Source organism: Parus major, chromosome 1 (assembly GCF_001522545.3).
Source record: "Parus major isolate Abel chromosome 1, Parus_major1.1, whole genome shotgun sequence".
Lineage (NCBI taxonomy): Eukaryota > Metazoa > Chordata > Aves > Passeriformes > Paridae > Parus > Parus major.
In genome coordinates this window covers 81,539,673-81,561,726 of record NC_031768.1, presented here as the reverse complement: position 1 = coordinate 81,561,726, position 22,054 = coordinate 81,539,673, and the positions used below count along the sequence as shown (strand labels likewise).

General features: G+C 38.7%; 1 protein-coding gene across 13 annotated transcripts in view; it reads left to right on the top strand.

Annotated features, from left to right (window-relative positions):
- DLG2 (discs large MAGUK scaffold protein 2) overlaps window positions 1–22,054 on the top strand; it is a 986,158-nt gene that overhangs the window by 441,608 nt on the left and 522,496 nt on the right. For all 13 annotated transcript variants that reach the window (XM_033516385.1, XM_033516379.1, XM_033516378.1 and 10 more), the window contains one exon: window positions 17,346–17,507. In XM_033516385.1, coding sequence (XP_033372276.1) covers window positions 17,346–17,507 — 162 coding nt within the window. The remainder of the gene's footprint in view (window positions 1–17,345; window positions 17,508–22,054) is intronic.

The following is a 22,054-nucleotide window of genomic DNA, read 5'->3' as shown; positions in this document are numbered from 1 at the left end:
GCTGTAGGCACTTAATGGTACTTTCCAGGGGCTGCAGCTTTAGATTTTTAATTTGCTGAGCATTAGCAAGATTTTTCAGCCTACAGGAGTTACTGGAAAATAGCTTGTTATCCAAAGATAATGAGGAGAACTGAAGGATGTTAGAGAACAATGGGGTCTGATAGTCTCTTATTTTGTTTCAACCAAAAGCTTTAGTTTTAGATGGAAGGGTTCAGTTTCTGTTTCATATTTTGGAATTTTTTTCGGATAAGGGATAAATAAAGTTAAAATTTAGAAAATAAAATTAAGTTATGGAAAACAACTGCTCCATGCATGTTCCCAGGTTTGCAAAAACCATTGGTCTCATCAGTATGAGAATGTGAGGTGGAAAGTGGGTAGATACTGTTGATTAATCCAGACTGACCCCTAAATAATAGCAGTTTCTCCCATAAAGAAAGCATAAACAGAGGATCCACAATTATTGCACATTTGTAAAAATAATTTCTCATGAAAAAAGCATTTGATTTGGCGAGGCTGGTTTTCCTGCCAAACAATTTAGTTCCCATAAGCAGGATGCTTATCCTGTTGCTGCTCTTGGTACATACAAATCTGTGAAACCCATTTGTATATCTGTGTATTGAATAAATACCCCTGCAACAGAATGTGCACTGTGATTGCAGGTGTGGATTTAAACCTGTCACAGATATAAAGTAAAAAAGAAGTAGATCCTGTCTACGGTATCTTATTGGAAGAAATTTGGTTACAAAATCATCACTTTATGCTGTTGTTAATTCTCAACATCATTACCAAACTGATAAGAGAACTTGTCACTGCAAAGTGAAATATTTTTCTGTATGAATCAAGTTAGTGCATTTGGTCATTATGATCCCACTCAACTAACGGGAATCTTTTGAAAAACCAGATGTTCTGTGCTTTAAGTTCTGCAATAACAGCATTTTTCTTCATTATAGAGCACACTTCTAATGTCTTCTTGAAACCGTTTTTGCTATGACAATGTAGTCTTCCCTCTGCCTAAGAAATTCTGAAGTATCAAGAAAGACAGAAATATTACATCTGACATTCTCAATGAGTTTTCATTTCATTTTCACTGAGATAAATATACTAATACCTCTTTAAAGCCTTTTTTATGCTGGTTAATACTGATGTCCATACAGATATCAGTCTCAGTGCAAGCTGAGACTGATGACAATGTTATTAAAATTTTAAAATATTTTTCAGATACATATGTGTGCATGTACACCCTAACAAGTGTTCTGTTGTAAACCTTTTCTGTATGTCAGAACCTCAGCATTTCTTTAAAGAGACTCCCACTCCTCTGGGTTTGGCAGCACTATGCACACTGATGATGGAGCTCTCTGACTATGTCTGTTTCCATCAATGGTATTTTTTTATATTATCTCCCCACCTCAAACTGTTGGCAAAATCACGTTGAGTATTGCTACTTTAATTTCCTTTTGTTCCTGTGTCAACATAGACTGATGTCATATATCAATCCTACAAGCCCTGGCTTCCTCTTGCTCTGCTATTATATATGTTGGTATTCCCAAGAGCTGCAAATTCCTCCATCTACTCACCAAATCATGTGTTGTTTATGAAAGATCATATAGAAGAAAAATTGAATTGTGATTGAATATGATTTTTTTAAAAAAAATTTGTGAACTCATTTTGGCCATCCACGTGTTTGTGAACTTTGTGGATTGTTTTGCTGTCTGACAATCTTCGACCACAACTTGTCAGGTAGTCTGTACTGCTGACACAGAGCTCAAAGACGTTCAAACCTCACCCCCTCTTTTACCTTCTTTCTTACCTTCTTTCTTACCTTCTTTAGGGGAGAGGAGTCTCCCATCCCCACTCCCTATGTCTGCTTCTCCCTGGTGATCCTTGCATCTCTCAGAGACATCTCAGGTGTTGCTGCAGGGCTGAAAGCAGCATAACTCATCTGTGAGGGTTGTTAAGAGGGCTGAGAGCAGAGGAAACCTCCCTCTGTTAGCAGTGATCAGTCATTCAAACAATGCTGATGGCAAGGGGAAATACTGGCTGGACAGAGCCCTGTCTGGGGATTTTCTAACAAATCTCAGGAAATTAACAACATAATTTCCACAGGAGCAAAAAACTCAGCATTCAGTGGTTTCTGCATATCCAGAGGAAAGGATCTGCCATCACTATTCAGCTTGCCACTTCTGTTATTATGTCTCAGCTAAAACAGCCACTTATAAGGAAGAGGGAATGGGATTCACTGCCTATTTTATGCTACTGAAATTAATGGTCACTAGGATGGCTTTGCAAAGCATCCCGCACAAAGGAGTGAATGCAAACCTTTGTTCATTAAATCTGTGCATCTCACCTTAGACTTGTCAAATTTTGTGAAGCACATTTCACTGGAAGTGTTAAGGCAAAAGAGAAAGTGATTCTTAAGATTTTATGTGTGTGCTGAATTTCTCCAATTAATGAATTGCAGGTGGCAATTCATTAACTGCTAAATTCAAGCTAACTTAGAAATAATTTAGCCCCTCTTCAAAGTTATTTTGAAACCTGGAAGTATAAGGGATTGCATAAGATATCAGAGAGGTTCAAGAAACTCTGCAGTAAGCAATTGCACTTTTAGGATATCTATGAATTATTCCCTCACCCCCAATGGAAATGTGAGTTTTAACATCATCTCTGAACTCCTTGTTTTTATTTTGTTTTGCTTTAGTTATAATTTTCTCTTTGAGACTTAAATTACAGATTAGGAATGCCTAAAGATAGAAAAAAAATTAATTTCCTAGACTGTATGCCTAAATATTCTCCTGCTTTTTTTCAGCTATACTAAAGATCTAATAAATTACACTGTTATCCCTTCTTGAACTTCAGGTCTAATGAATAGTATTCGTCTCTTTTCTAAGCCTTCTTTTTCTTTCATTTTAATATGCAGAAATCTAAAATAAGTACTTTAAAGGGATTTTAGGTGAAAATATTTATAAAGCAAGCTCATTTATGAGGACAGGAAGTAAACAGAAAATGAAATTTGTATATAAATATATATATACATACATACACACACACACACACACACACACACACACACATATATATATATATATATATGTTGTCTGCTTTTGTGATTTTATGCAACTCTAAAGTAGTTAAAACTACCAGATAAAGTCTTTTTCTTTTTGGAAATGTTTCATAGGAATGTATCTATCTTCATTAACTGTCTTCAAAATATTTAAAATCACACTTGCAAGCAAATTAATGTATTTCAAATCTTCCTTTGAATTTTGTTTTGAATTATGTCTATCTTAATATTTTAAAACCTGGCACTCCAGTTAAAGCAACTGAATGAGATGTTGAATTCCCTTAGTTTGTTTTTTCAAGGAAATTCTTTATTTAACTCATTTTGAAATCAGCTTAATCAGTTTTTGCAATAGCACTATTTAATGTGGAGCCCCTGTGGGTAGTGGTATAAATAAATACAGATATTAGCATTAATTCCACTTGGGATATCTTTTGTTTTTTATCCTTTTCATGCTCTTTTGGGACTTTACTGCATACACTTTCTTCCTGACAAGAAGCTATATATATATTCCACATCCTACTAATGAGGACCAAATACTGATTTCTGATATATCCTAGGAAAAAGGATAAAAAACAAGTATATGACAGGACAGAAATGTGAGATATAGAATCACTTTAGGGATTCATGTTTTGAAGGAAATTACTTTTTTTTCGTTGGTATATTTTAGAATAAATTCAAAGAAGAAATATGGCAATGACACCTTTTGCAATTTCTGATTTATAGGATACAGAAAAGAGGCTCCAGTTTTTTTTTTGTGTAGAACTGCAAATATGTGCCATTTATAGTCTGTTCCAAGTCAGTGCTTTTTATATAAAAGTACTACTGAAAATCTGAAGCATTCTGAAGCTGGAACAAGGAACAGAATGGGTCCAGAATACCTGAGTAGCCACTTATGCATATGAGGCCAGCTAGTATAGCTTGGCAATGTATAGTGAAGTACAGGTGTTCAGATTATTTCACAGGCAGGTCAGCTCTGAGAGCATGCAGGAGTTGTCAGGAGGGATGCAAAGGTGTTGGGAAATGCAGACATCTGACCTATTTCCAGGTGAGAGCCAAACACTTGCAAATGAACTGCACTGATGTGAGGAAATTAGTGAGGTGGGAGGGACTCGAGAACTGCTAATTTTCATGTGATTAGCATAGTAACTGAAACACTTTGAAATTTTGGTACAATGATAGAATAAGCTTCACTTGGAAAACATTGGCTCCAACAGAGTACTTCAGAAGTGTTGAGAATAGACTTTGTTCTGTTAAAGTAGTGTATTTCACAGAGTCTTATTTGTCAAGTTTAAGACAAATTTTTACTGAATTGCTTTGTAAATACAGTATAATAAGAAACAAAGGAAACATCTTCACTGTGATTCCATGACACTTATTAGTTGGAAAGTTCAAGAAGACAAAGTGTTAAGATCCTGTACTCTCAGATATTTCATTATCCTAGTAGTATTTTTTAAAAAATGAGGACAGTCAGTTCAAAGGTGGGAAATCATCCTACATTTGCGCAGACAACTAATGTGCATCTTATAATTTTAGTTAATCACTTGTAAAATAAAATCTTCAAAACATTTTCTGCTGAAACATGTAAGCATTTGGTAATTAGAAAAGCTAATTGGGACATAATGTAATAAGCTAATAAAGCTGAAAAGTATCTATAAGAACACGGATCCATGGGGCCAAAATATTACTGGTAATTAGGATTTGCTTAGTGCTATGTTCAGCTTTCAAAACTACATACAGAGTCATAGGATGGTTTGTATTGAAAGGGAACATCATGATTATTCAGCACGTGAAATGAGTGCCAGGGCTGGGTTGGAGGGGAGAATCATCTTGTTCCATCTCCCCTGCCATGAGCAGAGAGATCTTGCACCAGACCAGGGTGCTCAGAGCCCCATGCATTCTGGCCTTGAGCACTTCCAAAGACGGGGCATCCACAGCTTCTCTGGGAAACTTGTGTTGCCCAGGGTCTGTCAACCTTCACAGCTGTATCTAAATGTGCAATCTAAACATCAAATCTAGTTATATGTACACAAGTAGTGGCAATTCCCACACAGGCACTTTTCACTTCGGTAGTGTTTAGGACAAAATCACCACACCTCCCAAGGAACAGCACACATCCACTGCTGAGCCCAAAGTCTGAGGGCCACAGGAGCTTTTGAGTGAGGTTCACTAGTACCAGTATCTCAGCTTTTGTGTAGTTAGCTTCAGGCTCTGTTCAAGGGTAGCCCACCCCTTCCGGAGCAGCAGAGATGAGATGAATCACTCAAAATGGTACATTTTCCTTGCTGTGGATAGGCATTCACACAATTGTGATTAATGTTGCCAGAACTTTGCTCATGCAGAGATGTTTTATAAATAGTAAAATGTGTTTTTCCCACTCTATACATGATAGTTTATGTGAATAATGTTTTATATATATAGCGCTGACTTTTAGATCTGTGATCCAACTGCAACAAAGGTCAACAACAAGTGAAAGTCATGCTTGCTTTCTCATTGTCAAGACAAAAATGAGCTCTAGCTCTCAGTTTGGTTCCCAGGAAGCGTTTCTCTTCCTCAGCAGAAAATCACAGCTTCAGACTCAACAAATCCTTTTCCTTGTTGGTATTATCAGCTGAGTGGCAGAGGATTGACAGAAAATGCAGAGTAACTCATCTTTTCTCATAGAGGTGGTTTATGTAGAGAAAATGATGTAATTTTTACAAGAAAGCTTCTGTTTTGGGGAGTTTAGATTGTTACTTCATCAGAAAACAGACAGAGATATCGGTCTTTGGTGATCCATTTAGAGCTTAGCCAAGCACTAAAAAAGATGGAAAATGAATAATATCTTTAAATAGGCTATATTTCCAGATGGATGTTTCAGATTTGGCCCACTGCACATATAAAGTTCTGGAAAATATTTATTTATACAATCAATCAATCCATTTGTTGGATCAGGACATAAAAAGCCCTCTCTGCCTAATAATAAAACTGCTGTGTCTAGACCAAGCTATTTGCTTGGGATTGTCTGAGTTTTGTTTTGGGTATCATTTTAAGATAATGTCTTTCATTTCAAAGTTAAGAGTGCCTCATGATTGCCTTATGATCTGGGCTGAATCTAATTTTAACCTGGTTGGGTTTTGCTTTGTCCTGATTTTCTAATAATTAAGAACACAGAAAAGGTACCATGACATTGTTATTCAGCTGACATTATTTATCCAGCCTTTCTGAAAGCTAGTTGTTAGGACCAAAGAAATTTAGGTTTTATTTTCTTCATGTTGTTTTATATAATAAATTTATTTTTTTTCAGCTGAAAACACAACAAAAATTAAAAAGAAAGTTGCTACATTATCTAGACTATTTCAAATAGGAAATTTTATTCAGCACAGGAGGGACTTAACCTTTTAATTAAGCTAGTGTTATCAGAAAGAGGGATGACTTTGAACATTGATAAGGTCAGTCTGCCAGAAAGAAATTTTTTATTTCCTGAGAGATAACATTACTAATTTCTAAAGTGTTCAGCCTTCTCCTTTGCCTTCCACTGCTCTTTGCAACTGCAAACCCACCAAAAACAATCAAGAAAGGTGCAAAATAGTGTAGAATTCAGCACAAAGGTAGGCAGACACAGTGTTGACACACAATAGTTGTATACAATGGAAAAGTCAGTTGGTAACTTTCAAAAGCAATGTAGTTTGAGGTTCTCCAGGTTAAGACATATAGAGTTTTGATTTTCATGGTCTGGTAGTACATTTCCATCTAAATCATTGTCTGATTCCTAGAGAGTCTTCTATGCCACATATTATAAATTTGTACTTTTATGGCATTTTTCTGCTCTAAAGAACTTTTTAGACATTACTAACTCTGCCAAATCTACACCACAACACGATACAAAACAAGTGTCTGATCACTTTCTGCAACTACCATAAAGGAGGCTGCAGCCAGGTGTGGGTCAGGCTCTTCGCTCCAGGAGCAAATGACAAGACTAGAGGAAATAGCCTCAAGTTGCTCCAGGAGAGGCTTAGATCAGATATTAGGGAAAAAATTGTTCACTGAAAGGGTGATCAGGCATTGGAAAAGGCTACCAAGTGAAATGGTGGAATGGCTATCCCTGGGAGTGTCCAAAGGCATGTGAATGTGACAGCTGGGGATATGATTTGGGTTAGTGGCTGGGTTTCATGAACAAGGAGGTCTTTCACAGTCTTAATGATTCTATAACTGAGGCATGTGCTCTAGTCTGTGTTTGCAGACACTAAGAGCCCAGCTGCCTTCTTTAAAATATGAGTGCTCAAATCATTTAAAGCCAAAAAAATATGCCTATTCTTCCAACATGGCTATGGAAGGATATCCCTAAATAACAATAGCCCCAACAGAGAATCATTGTCTTCATCCATCAAGGAAAGTGATGGTTGATTCCCACACTTAAGCTCAAATGTGAAAAGTGCTTCCATATCCAAGTAAGACAAAGTGAATTGTACATGCCTAGGTCTAAAAGCAGTTGTACAGATAGGAGAAATCTGTGCACGTATCCCTTGCTTTCCTGCAATTTGGCTTTGCTTCCTGGAGTTCTGTTCTCCATGACCAGCTCACTGCCTTGGCTCAGGCTAAGTCCTATGGGACTTGAAAAACTAAGGAAGGCTGTGCTGGGAGGCTTGCTTTGCACTTCAGAAAATGCAGGTGTAATATCTCTGTTAGTTTATTTTTAAATAGAACAAATAAAGGTGATGATAGGATGTTCCCTCTTAATTTCAGGTGAAGTTTGGCCCAAGGAGTGGTAAATTCATCAGAGGATGTAAACCCAAGGAATTTTCCCATTGTGTTGAGCTCAGTGTACCTGCAGGTTGTGTGGTTTAATGGGGTTCTCTCTTCCTGCCCAGCCCCTGACCTGGTGGAATTTTATCCTGTGGGGTCACCATCAGATCACTGAGCTGAAGGAGCTTCCCCTGGAACCATAAACTCCCTAGATCAGGAACTAGGTTGCTGAGGAGAGATGAAATGTGCAAATACAGGTTTTTGCAATAGCCTCAGTAAAGCAAATATTCTCTTGTTAATGCAATACCTTGATGTTTCTCTGTGTTCTATTTACAATGACAGCTATTTTGGCTGCTTGTGCACTAACTGGGTCTTATTAAAGTATCTGAAAATGTAGATTATTTTACCACAATTATGCTGCATTGAAAAGCTGTGGAAGGATTAAGATGCAAAGGCCCAAAGCTGTTTTTTCAGTAAGTGCCCTGCTATTGAAATGTTTAACTCAACCCTTATGAGTGTCAAACACATTCAAATGCACCTGACAAATGCTTTTTTGCTGGGCTATTGAACTTCTAGTTAAAATGGATAAAATCCATCTTTCTCTTGGTAAAAATTCATAGATTTTCAAAGAGGGAACTGATAAGAAGAATATTCGAGTCTTGTAATAACTTGTTCAGCTCCAATGTAAATTACTTTGTAGAAAAATAATTTTATCTGCAGAGCTAACACTCTAGGTTCATACGGGTGACAACAGTGAGATTGTCAAGTTTATGTACACAAAGCATTTTTATTTTTATTTAAGAAGAGTTGGTTTTCCAGAAATACTGAAAAATACTTATCTCTATACCTCCTTCACACTAGAAGAAGCAGGAATGCTATTAAAATTTATGAGGTATTTTTTTGTGTATATACTTTGTGTTCAAAGAACTGTTAAAGGATGGCAGGGTGGTAAAGTTAACCACTCAGATTTAGGAAATGCAAGAATTGAGATGGCCTAAGCAATTTTATTGCAAGTCCTCTGTGGCCATATATTGTAATGTAGTATTATGATATGCATCAACTCTAGTACATTTTTAATTACACAGTTACTTTTGTTTTCACGGGCTTTCTGCTTCTTTCAGTACATGGAGTGGTACTTCATATGGCATTTTACATTCAACATATGTCTTCATGCATTATTTAATGCAAGCAGATCCAACTGCTCCATTATTAATTTTTTCATTGGTTTTCCTGTTATACTGAGGGGACCTTATCAAAGTATGGAAGTACCTGAAGGGAGGGTGTCGAGAGGAGGGAGCCAGGCTCTGTTCACTATAGTGCCAAGCAGTGAGACAAGAGGCAACAGGCAGAAATGAGGAAGAGCATCTTTAGTATGCAGGTGACCGAGGGCACAGGGTTCCATGGGATTTGTCCTGTACAAAGCCCAGCTCCCACTGATTTAAGATGAAGCTGCTGATGCTCAGCACTTCTGTAAAAACTGGCCATCTGTGGCTTGCAAGACATTTTAAAGTGAGCAGTATCTCAGCTCTACAGCTGTGCACAGCTATGTTTTGTGAAAAGCCTAGCATTGCATGAGACTTCTGTGGTAAAAACAAGAATAGAAGCAGTTATCTGCAATAGCATTCACCTGTCTTAGACTGAGAGCATCCTTTTGCCTCAGAGCCTTTCAGCAGAATCACCCTATTTCTGTGAAAAATGGTGCTGGAATCCCACAGACACATAATTCCTGAGTGAAGACAGGGGAGAGGGTTTCAGCTGCAACACACAAATGGCCTGCTCTGTCACGTGCTGCTGGACTAAATTAAAATACATATTTTTGGTACAGAAGACACAAGAGGGGCAATCCATTAGTACTGTGGGGTTGGTTTTTTTTATGATTGTTTCTCTTTTATCCTTTGTTTAAGGCAATGCTAATACATGCTAATAATGCTAATAAATAAATGTATTTATTACAGTCCATGATTACTTTGTACTCTTCTGATGTAAACCTAGGGTGTTGATTTTGCCAGGCTGCATTCCCGCCGCAGGCTTATTGGCAGGGAAACTGAGACATGACAACTGACAGCATTTCCCAGCTCTGCCTCTCCAAATTCTCAGTTGTAACCTCAGCATAGTCCCCCCTCAGCCCATGCCAGAAGCTGCTCCTTAGGGCAGGCAGGGGTGGAAAAGGAGAATTTGTGAGGCTTGGTGCCTCTGTGCTGGGGAACTGCAGCAGCAGAATTAGAGGGATCAATGGGGATGTGCATCTAGGGCTGCACAGGAAGCTGTAGGGGAAAACAAATGAGCTGCAGAGGCATGAAGGCTGCTACAGCAATTGGGAGAACATGGACATACCAGGAAAAAAAAAATTGCTTTGAGTGGAATATTTGAAGACAATAAAAAGGAGTAAGCAAGTGATGTTATTGCAGAACAGAGGGACAGAGAAGTGGCTACTGCCTGATGCTGATAAATGGTACAGTTTCATCCATGTGTTTCCTTTGCTCCCCTTAGATAAACAATTAGTATTAGCTGGATTTTCTTTTTTTCTTCATACTGATTTTTGTAGTCTGCAGCCACATTCACCATTTAATCCAAGCAAAGCCACTCTCTTAGAATGTCTTGTTGTATATTGGCACTTCAAGTTAAAAATCTATTTTAAATTATTGGATAGCAAGTTGCAGCCTCCAGAGGGCTAAACTGATGCTGTTAACAGGTCCAAAATGTGATGCAGCATATGGAGCTGAATACCTCATGGTACAGATTTGCATGCAGGCGGTTTTAATTAGGATTTAGAATTCCTGGAGGAATGCAGCATTCTGGGCTAGTCTCAATCTTGTCAATACATAGTGGTTTTGTTCATTCTGAAGCTCACAAAAACTGATAGATTCTTACTTGCTTGTAATTTTTTGATACTTTTATGAACTGTTAAAACTTTTTTTCCATCTGCCAGCTTTATGTATGATCGCTGCTTCTTTATGTATACTTACTATAAAAGGTTGCCGCTTTATTTTTTTTATAATTTTATATCAGGTCAGTTCAAAATAAGAATCGTTTGAAGTTTTATGACATTGCATAAATACTTATTTTTTTCCTGCAACGCATCATAGTTCAAAGTGAGATTATGCTTTAACTCGATGGTTACTGTGCCATCTTGTGAGTAAAAGGTGCAACTACTTCCAGCAGATAAAATGAAGAGGTACTTTGGCTAATGCCCATCTCACTTCTTCTTTTCCATCATGAAAAATAAAATCATTTGGGGTTTCAAAAAAAATATGATGAGAATACTGTAAAACATATATTTTCCACCACATTATAATTTCCTTTTGTTTTTTTTATTTTTATTTTTTTTATTTTTAACTGAGCATCTATTCGCTGTTACGGCAAAAACCTAGTGCTTTCAGTAAACTGAGATAATAAATGACACTTCTTTTTCTCCTTCCTAAAAAAAAAAAAAAATTTTTGTTATACTAAATGGAAATTATATGCAAATTCTCAGTATTCAGCACTGATAATGTTCCTTCTGTGAACTAATTTGGCTCTTAGAGGAAACCTCTTGTCTTCTAAAATTCACTATGTGTTTCTCAGAGATAGCACACTGTAAATCACCCAAAGTACTGCTGGCTATTACACTGAGTCAGAGAAAAACCTAAGTCCTGACTTTAGAAAGACTGCTTTACCCTGGAACATTTGTGAGGAAAAAAAAAAACAGACCAAAAATTTGAAAAGAAATTACAATGGCACCAGCAAACCTACAACCTTGTTTAAATAATAATAATTAGCATTTCTATTAAAGGCATTGTAGGTGCATTAGATCTTAGACTTTAAAGAGCAGACTGGAAAAATCCCCTAAGTTCTACTACTGCTTAATGAACTGGGTCTCTCTGTGACCTTGAACAAGTTGCTGCATTTCTGTGCCTAATTTTACCCACCTTTAGATGATGCACATCAACAGGATGTTATCAGTCTTGACTGCCACTTGTAAAGCTCTTTGGGCTTCTTGGATGGAAGGTACTGCTGTAATATAGTGACAAGCTTGTTGGAAATCTACTTGATAAGCAAAAGAGCAAGTCATTCACAATAAGTATAATTATTCAATGATTTAAGCTTCCTAATCTACTTCCACAGTCTTGGCAAGCAGATTGTGATTTCTTCCATTTTATATAATGAGAAGAGTATTTTTTTCTCTCTATACTCTATAGATTGATTGCAAATATTCAGAATTCAAGCTGTGTTGCTCATTTGCAATCAGTTGGATGAGTAATATTATTTCTGCTCATGATTGGATGAATGCCCAATGATTTGTGTGTGCAAATTGTAAAGTTTGTTTTCTGAAGATGCTCATTGGTATGACATTGAAATTTGCTGCCTTTGGAGAGCAGTGACAGTAAAATTCAACACATTGAAGACCAAAGAAAATACTGAGCACCAAAGCAGGACAAGGTGACATTAACAGACTTTGGAGATTGCTCATTTGTCTAAATGGACCAAGTCCATTACGGTTTTATTTTTTTGTTGGCTGCTAATACTGAGAAAAAAAAAATCACAGAATCCTAGAATGGTTTGAGTTGGAAGAGACCTTACAGGTCATCTACTCCCAACTCCCCTGTTATGGGCAGGGATATTTTCCACTAGAACAGATTGCTCAGAGCTCCATCCAACCTGGCTGTGAACACTTCTAGGGTTGGGGCATCCAAAACCTCTCTCAGAAAACCCAGTGTGTTGAATGCTGGACCCAATCTCATGCAGAAGGTGGGTGGTGCTTGCCCTGTTGAAAGGTAGCTCCCATGTCCAGGTTCCAGCAGATGAACAGCAATGGGGCTAACCTACCTGGGAGCTGCAAAGCAGCTCAAATGCTGGTTTGAGAGGAACAGCAAGTGAGTGAGAATTAAGAAGGTAATATTGGGACCAAGTTTCATACTTTGCCTATTTCCAGATTGCAGTGGGACAACTGGATCTGTAAGAGGCCATTGTCTCATGTGAGAAATTTTCTGCAAAATTCCTTTCCCTGTGGTCTCAATGTTAAATGGGTTATATGAAGACTCACAGCTTGTAAGGAGCAGAAGTCTGGCCCCTCCTTAGGAGGACTGTAGAACCAAAATTGTATTTGAGACTCTATATGCTGATGTTTAAGAGCTAAAACTGGTAGTATTGCTATTGTTTCCCAAGATGAAACATAACATCCTGGCCACTGGGTAGCACACTGGCTTTGAAGAGTGATTGGGCGTGGAATTCACTCATGAATGGGTTATTATCTCATAGGATGTGGTGGTACTTTTTTTTCCATTATTAATAACTATACACTGTATCTACTACAAAGTTTTGGCTGAGTGAAAAGCAATGTCACGTTTTTGCTTACGGGTCTCTTGACATTTCAGGGTGTTTTCTAGTAGCTCAGGATTCTCTGTAGATGAGGATTCACTGGCTGCTCATTTCACAGGTTTTTTGTAGAGCCTGTGACTCCTCTGACACATTTAGCTCCCTCCTATTGCAGCCTTCCTATTGCAAGCAGCACGAGTGTGTGATGATGTATTGAAGTGTGGTCCAGCCAAAGAGCTGTGTAGAGAACCAGGGACATCTGCTTTTGAATGGCAATTCCAGCTGGGCCACGTTCAGCAGTTTAGGTCATTTTGATCTGATATAAAATGAAATGTTCTATTTGCATTTTCTGCAAACTGATGGCAATGACAAAAAGTAAAAATAAACAACAAACTTTTGTAAAAATACCAGCTCCCTTTGGCCCAAAATTGAATAAAAAATTCTCAGCTATCTTGATCCATTGTCAAAGGCAGGTCATAAGAACATCTGTATTTTCATGCCAATGCAGTACTCTGGCTATTGTAACTTGAGAACTGTCTTTGCTGAAATTTAATGTTTTTGATCATTACCTCCTGTTGGATTCCTGTCTTCAGTTCTGTCTAGCTGACATCTCTTTGGCAATCACTGCCTTAGAAATGCTCCTTTAGACAGTATGATGTGAGGAGCAGTGATGCTGTAAAACCTCATACTGTAGAGAGAATGATCTCTTATAAAAAGGCACGTTCATATTAAAAATTCACAGTAGTGCACTCCACACCCCCATTATAGGTAATTACAGAGGATTTTAAATATCTGATGCTAGTTGGCAGCGTACAATACCCTGTCAGCAGCAGGCACTGATTTGTAATTTAATTATCATAAGACATCCACCTGTTCTTTTGTCAAATGAAGAGTAGCATTTCCGTGCAATCATGCTTTTCCCTCCAGAAATTTGAATTAATCCTTAGAGAAAGGTTTCTAAGGAATGGGATTTTTTCAAGGACATTTGCAGGACCCCATCAGAGCAGGGTGATGGAGATGAATGAGGAATTTCTGCAGGAGTGTCTTAGTTCTGGTTTGGTATTTTCAGCATTACCACTGGCTTTTTGCTGTGTCAAGCTGTTTTGGTTCACAGCTGAAAGCATTTCAATGAAGAGATGCTGTGGGAGGAAAGATGTATGAAAATCAATGAGTTTGGTGCTAAGAACATGAGGCAAACCCATAGCAGGATTGACCCAGAAATGCTCTAGGCTCATACTTTGTGATGAAGTATTGGCTGGCCTTGGGATGTGAGTGAGACAAAGACAAATAGAAGAGTGGAAATCTGTTCTGTAAACTTTTTCAGCTGATGGCACATGAACATGGATATTACTGAAGTTGTCATGGGAATTTGCAGTTATTGGATAAAAAAATTAATTCAAATTATAAAACAAGTCTATCAGTGGAGATCCACACAAGTGTTCTGCTCTTTGGGAGCATGGGGCTCAGGGTGAAACAATTTCCTCTCAGCTGTGGCTCTTGTTTATGCAACTACTCCACTGCAGTGCAGTGATGGGGAAAGCACTTACTGATGGTCAGAGAAATGTTCTCTCTTTAAGGCCGCATCACACTGCTTCTGGCAGTGTAAAACTGAAAAAATTATCTGGAAAGAATAGCATATGTGTTTTATATATAGATGTATGTATGTATGTACATAATCATATAATGAATCATAGAATCCAACCTGGGCTCAAACATTTCCAAGGATGGGGCATCTGCAACATCCCTGTGGAGTTTCATCTTGTTCCAATGCTTCATTGGAACTGAGGAAAGATTTTCTTCCTAATATGCAATCTAAACTTCTTCCAGGTTAAAACCATTCCTCCTTATCCTGTCACTACATGCCTGTATAAAAATCCCTCTCCCTCCATTATATAAGTGTCCTTAAAGTAGTGGAAGGTCTCACCCTGACACCTTCTCTTCTCCAGGCTGAACACCCAGGCTCTTTCAGACTATCTTCATAGGAGAGGTGCTCCATCCCTCTGATCCTATTTGTAACCCTCTTCTGGCCCTGCTCCAACAGGTACAGAGGAGAGAATGTCTTTCTGGTGCTGGGGATCCCAGAGCTGGATGCAGTGCTCCAGGTGGGGTGCTGCAAGATCAGAGTGCAGGGTGAGAATCATTTCCCTTGACCTGCTGGCTACTCCTCTTTTGATGCAGCCCAGGATGAGGCTGGCTTTCTGGGCTGTACATTCTCTGTTGGCTTATGTCCACCTCATCACCCACAAGAACCTCCAAGTCCTATTTTGCAGTGCAGCTCTTAATCTTTATAGTGGGAGAGACTCCACTCCTCCCACATCCACCCAGAAGATGAGGAACTTGCAAGAAGTGGGAAGCCTGTATATACTTATGTGTAAATTTTTGTATCAGCAATGATGAGGCCAGCAGGAGCAGGGCAGTGACTGTCCCCTGTACTGGGCACTGCTGAGGCCTCACCTCAAATCCTGTGTTCAGTTCTGGGCCCCTCACTGCAACAAAGACATTGAGGGGCTGGAGCGTGTCCAGAGAAGGGCAACGGAGCTGGGGAAGGGTCTGGAGCACAAGTCTGATGAAGGGTGGCTGAGGGAGTTGTGTGTGTTTAGCCTGGAGAAAAGGAGGCTCAGGGGGACCTTATTGCTCTCACAACTGCCTGAAAGGCGGCTGTGGTAAGGTGGGAGATGGTCTCTTCTACCAAGTAACAGTTGATAGGATGAGAGGAAACACCCTCAGATTGTGCCAAGAGAGATTTATATTAGACATTAGGAAAAAATTTCATCTCTGAAAGGGCTGTCAAGCATTGGAACAGTCTGCTTGGGAAGTGGTTGACTCACCATCCCTGGAGGTATTTCAAAGTCATGTATATGTGGCACCTGGGGACATAGTTTGGTGGTGGAAATAACAGTGCTGGGTTGGACTCAATGATCTTAAAGATCCTTTCCAACCTGAATGGTTCTATGATAGAGTTTCTTATGGCTTCTGTCATTGCTGTCTTTTCTCCTTAAGAAGTAGCCACTGGACATTTCCATTTTCCCCATTCCTGAGTTAATGAAATGACTGGTATTCTGCTCTTATTTCTCCTAATTATGTTTTAGCAAATGACTCACTTTAAAGAGGATGTCTCAGAGTAGTCGTCTTTTAAGAAAGTACTCACTCGATTAAAAAAATAATTGATTGCTTGTGGCTTAAATGATCTGTGTGCCAAGCCTTAAATGTGACATTGGCTGGAGTATTATTTATTAGGCTGATGGCTTCTTGCCCAAATAATATTTGGCTGGTGCCAGTCATTTCATATATTCATTAATTATGTTATCTGGAAAGTGAATATGTGAAGGGCCGCAGGCATATCCCAGAAAAAAAGAAGAGAATAAATCATGTCACATGTGTATTCTGAAAATAATTGGCAACTGCTGAAACATTTCCATACTTAAGATTGAAGGCAGGAATGCACTGGGGTGGTTTCCTTAGGAGGGATGAGTAAATGAAATAACACTCCACAGCTGAGTGGTCAAAGTGAAGTGGATGAGCAGCAGAGAGGTCTGCTGCATGGAGAGGTCTGCTTTGGCATGTTCTTGTGATTCTGCCTGGACTTCTGACTTATTTTTCTTATATGGCCATACAGATAAGTCTTAGGCTTTTATCCAGCAGCTCCCTCCTCAGGGCACAGCTTAGGGGATGGCACCTTTTTACAAAGCATTCTTCCTGGAGAACAGATCAGGTAATTTAATTTAATTTTTAGGGCTATATTCCTTGTTGTTACAAGCTTCATTTGGGATCTTGGACAAGCCTCTCATGTTGCCTCTCCATGGAGAAGAAGGGTATAAGGTTAGAACTTTACTGCAGGGGAATCTTCTGTGGGACTGTGGCTCTGTAGAAGTGCATGTGTGTTCTCCAGCATCAGAGTACACAGTGCTAAGTGGAAAAAAACCCAAGTAATTTGCAGAGAAGGGCTATAAAACTCTAATTATTAACACAGGGATGCAAGATGTGATCTGACACTACAGCTTGGCTTATCAACGTCTCTTCTTCAATATCAGTGTGTCATCTCAAATGTCTATTTGATGGTGAAAATTTTGTGTATTGGTGACATATACCTCATTTCTCTCTTCGATACAATAGTAAAAAAGAATGATTCATTCTCTCCAGAACACACTAGGAAACCCAATGATTATTGTCTACTGTATCATATTTCATTTGTCATTCCATAATTATATTAAAATATAGGAATTACCTTCTAAAATCTAATTTGTTCTTTCTTGATGTTTTCTTCCTCTAGAAATATCGTTATCAAGATGAGGATGCTCCACATGACCATACTTTGCCTCGTTTAACCCACGAAGTGAGAGGCCCAGAGCTTGTTCATGTGTCAGAGAAGAACTTGTCTCAAATAGAGAATGTCCATGGATACGTCTTACAGTCGCACATTTCTCCTCTGAAGGTAGGATCCATGAGGCTCATGGCTTTAGTCCTCAAATACAAGAAAACACGTAGCATGAAATTCCTGGGGAACTTATTTTGTTGTATAAACAGACAAGTTTCTTTCTGAAATCTATCACTGCAGATTGATTGTCCTTTGATGGACAATTTTAAGGCTCACTGTAGTGGAACAGGTGATAGTTTAGTTGACAGAGCTTTATGTAGAGATGTGAGCTTTCTGCTTTGAGTGAGGCTTTTGTTTGAATAAAAATAATTCCTGGCAAATGAGCCTGGTTTTCTGTGAAAGGAATGATGCAGGTTCTCAGCCTCAATATCACAGTGATTTTGAAATGGCAGACTTCCCTTCCTGATTATCCTTGTTCAGGAATCGAAAAAGAAAATACTGTAAATGCAACCGTCTGATGGAATCCTAGTTTTTTCATCTCTCAGAAAGCTATATTAAAGTCACAAGTTATGTCTGAAAAGGGAGCTCATTTGCCTCTATTCATATCCTTGCTGCTCAAGCACTTGCAGTTTTCTGTGGATTTTGATGCAATTCAGAGTGGTGTAGAGAAATCTTTCTGTTAACTAAGGCTATAACTTCTGTATAAAATACAGAAGCTTTAGCTGTATGTGGGTCTGGTGTCCTCTGATATATCTTGCTGGGCAAAAATGTTTCTCTTCCTGTTGAACCTCCATAACCAAAAAGGAATCCATTCCCAAAAATTTACATTTTTCCTTTAATAAGAATGCAGTGGTTTGAAAGTATTCCTAGAGCTTCTCTTGCGGAAGGAGTATAGATGCAGTGATTAGCATGATGGGTTTTCTATTTTAGTTTCTACTAGGCCTGGGAAGGGAGGGAAAAAAGAATAATATTCTTTACTAGAGGCAGTGATGTTCTGGGTGATAGTTTTATTCCAGCAATTATCTAAGCAGCAAACAAGGCAGATGGACTTTGCTCCTTCTGGTGCTCAAAACCTGTGAAATGAGCACTGCTTGCCTAGCACAGTGCTTACAGTGTCGTTACAAGTGAAAAGAAGTGTTTATTATTAAAGATTGATGTGAATACAGCTGGTGTTCATTGAGCCTTCATGGAATAGCCATGCAAATGAATCTTTTTCCTCTGCCCTTGTTGGTCCTGTGTTTAGTTTGTATGATGTTTGTCTCTTCAGGTTTTAGCAGTTTTCTGGGTTACTTCCCTAATTTTTACTGCAGAAGCCATCAGTACCAAGCAGTGATAGATCATCTTGTGCTGAGGTTATCACTTTGGTTTTTTGGAAAGGATTATCTCCATAAGGCCTCTGTGTAGCATCAGGGGACAATCACAAACAAGCAATTTCTGTCCTGGAAAGGAAACATCCCTGTTCCTTTAGGACTCCTTGAGTATTGTGATTACAGTGGTGTTACTTGTTCATGAAGGTCAAAACCAGAGATCATTCTTTACATCTGGAGACTTTCAAGCAAAGCTACATAATCCAAGCTGAGGATGTAGCAATGATGTCAAAAAGCATGAAGTGATTTTCAGACATGCACAGTTGTCTTGAAACAGCTCCCAGTTTTATTTGCTCTTGCAACAGGACAAAGTTGTTTGCTCCTATTTCCTGAAGTGATGGTAGGACAGGAGCTGTATAGTATTTCCTCTTGGAAATCAGTGTTTCCTGCGAGTTCTTCCTTCAGTATGAGGATTTCTGGATTTGACTCTGTCCCTTTCCCTTCTTTCCTTCAGATTCAGAGTGTCTAATATCTGCTACTTAATAGTCTTATGCCTGCCATTTAATCTAAATTTAGCTGTTTGTCTCTTCAAGTGGCTTTGAAGTTCCTGTTTCCCCTGCTGTCTGTGTCACATCTTTTAACCTTCAGTAGAGAATTAGCTCAGGAGGCTGGAGGAATTCTTCTGCTAGAGCTCGTGGCATTGTGTTGCCCTTCCTATCCAAAACACCTGGTTTGGATTCACTTTTATTGTTGACAGTTGACTGAAATCCCTGTTCAGAAGATTTTGGTCACAGTAATTTAGACATAGTTGAGAAACAGCATTCTGAATAGTCCAAAATCAAATCAGAATGGATTATTGTCTTGAATTGCAGACTTTCCAATCTATATCTCAATATCATTAAGTATTTTGCCATCTTCTCAGCACTATTGTGTGAACATGGTTGCACTGAATAATGGCAAAAACTGCCTCTCAACCCATAGCATGCCTTCCTAGGGAAATGTAAAATACTGGATTGTTAAAGATTAAGAAAATATTAAAAAATAAAAATAAAAAGTTGGAAAATAATTTTAAAATAATGCCTGCAGTTTAAATATTTAATTGACTCCCATGAAACATGGAACTGCTGCAATCCTGCTCTGAGGAGAAATAACAAGTGCTGTGGTCCAAATGTTGTCAGGTAATTTCTTAGGAGTGAGAAGGCACTGGCAGTTGCAGCAGTATAACACTGTCAGGAAACTCCACCAAGAGCTGTTCTGCTTCACTTCCCTGGTTGCAGGTCAGAGCATTTGGTGCAAAGGGAAAATGTGCATACATGAAGGTCATGAGTCTGCTTGTACCAAGTGCTGAGGGATGCATTTGGGGCAGTTTCGGGTGCTGGGAGAGTGATAGAGTCTGTGAATGGTCAGACTGGGAAGTTTCCTTACCCCCAAGCCTGGGATCACATCACATCCTGTGTGCCATTAGGACTGTGCACCTGACCACTCACCCAGGCCAGCAGGCACGCTGGCTGCCTGGCTGCGTGGGGTTAAGTCACTGCCTGGCTGCATTTCACTGTTTCACTGCCTGAACTTCTCTGTAGGGACTGTAGCACCAGGTTGCACCGGCAGCAAGTTTTGAAGCAGTCTTTTGTGTTTAGTGGCTGCACAATGTCCTGATGACAGGATGATTACCCAATATTTGTTTTGAAATAATATCATAAAAGGAAAATGTTTGAGCATAAAAAACAATCTAGTTAATATGCTTTGGAACCAAAATGCTGTCCCATGACCAAGACACATGTCCATCCTAATCACATCATTTTTCCTAAGTGACTTGACCTTGTCAGAGTAAAAGAGTTGCTTGTTTCCATATATATTTGTTCATTTGAAAAGAGATCTGTGAAGATCGTACAGTTATAAAACTTCTCTTTGGGCTGGCTGATTCCAGCCCTCACAACTGACCAGTGCTCACAGCCATCTGTGGAAGCTATAGGTGTTACACCTTGTCTGTGCATGTAGACTGCTTGCTACCATCACCGGTTTATTATGCTCCCCAGTTCTCAGGGAACATCTCAGTTTGCATCCATAATCCAGCTTGTCAGCTTGAGGACAGGCTTGCTTCATTACAGAGGAAAGTGGATGGTGGAAGTTCAGGCAGAGAAACCGTGGGCCTGTCTATTCCCCTGTGTAAATCTCCAGCTAAAACATTCCAGGGATTCTTGAAACATTTTCTGACACTCAGGAGTGGAAATATTCAGACCATCTTTTTATTAACACCCATGATTCAAAATGCCTGATATGGCCCATGTTTGCACAAAACACATGCATCTTAAATTTTGAAGTATAAAAATTCCTAAAGAATTGGGGTGTAATTTCATATTTTAGATTGTGTGGTTTGACGTAATCCAGAAACAGCCTAGTGGATCTCATTGTTATTAGGTTATTAGATAGGATATTAGGAAGAAATTTTTTACTGTGAGGTTGGTGAAGCACTGGCACAGGTTTCCCGGAGAAGCTGTGGATTCCCCAACCCTGGAAGTGTTCAAGGCCAGGCTGGAAGGGGCTCTGAGCAACCTGGTCTGATGGAAGGTGTCTCTGCCCATGGCAGGGTGTTGGAACTAGATGATCCCTTCCAATCCAACCATTCTGTGATTCCGTGATTCCATGTTTCTATGATTATTGATTACCTCAGGAGGTTGTTTTGGAAACCAAAACATGAAACTAATTTTGTTCAATGCCCTTGCATTTGTTTTATGTGCTGAATAATGAGAAATGTGGTCCTCATACATTCTGAAAATCTTTTTGAGACACACAGATACTGATTATGATAAATACTGTTTAGAAATGTAAATAGATTTTCTGAAATTAAAGATAGGCATGTTTTCCTTATCTTCCAAGAACCTAAAATCTAGTATGCATTAGGCAGATTACTCCCTTTGAGAAGATAATAATGAGCAAGAGCAGTTTTTCTGCCAACCAGACCTTCTTTTCTTTTCCCTGACTTTTTAATTTCTTCACCTTGTTATATTTTGCATTAACATGGCTTTTCTACTCTCCTGTAGCATTTCATGTGAAGTCAACTTAGTTCTGGAAAATGCTTAATTTTAGAAAGCTTCAAACTCATTTTAAAGGTTGATCTGCTTATTAGTGTGCAGAAGATAAAATTTTAACAGCTTAAGCAACTTTGAATGTCAAACATTGAAGTTGTAAAGGAAGTTTTTAGTTATGTGGATGTATTAACATTTGGGAAAATACTAGCATTGGAGAAGTTTTCTTAAAGTTGCTGTGTTGAGATAATAAATGTTCTTTTCAACTTACGGAGATGATGGAATTGTGTTCTAATAATCTCTTAAAGGAAAAATGTCTGCAGTGTAATGA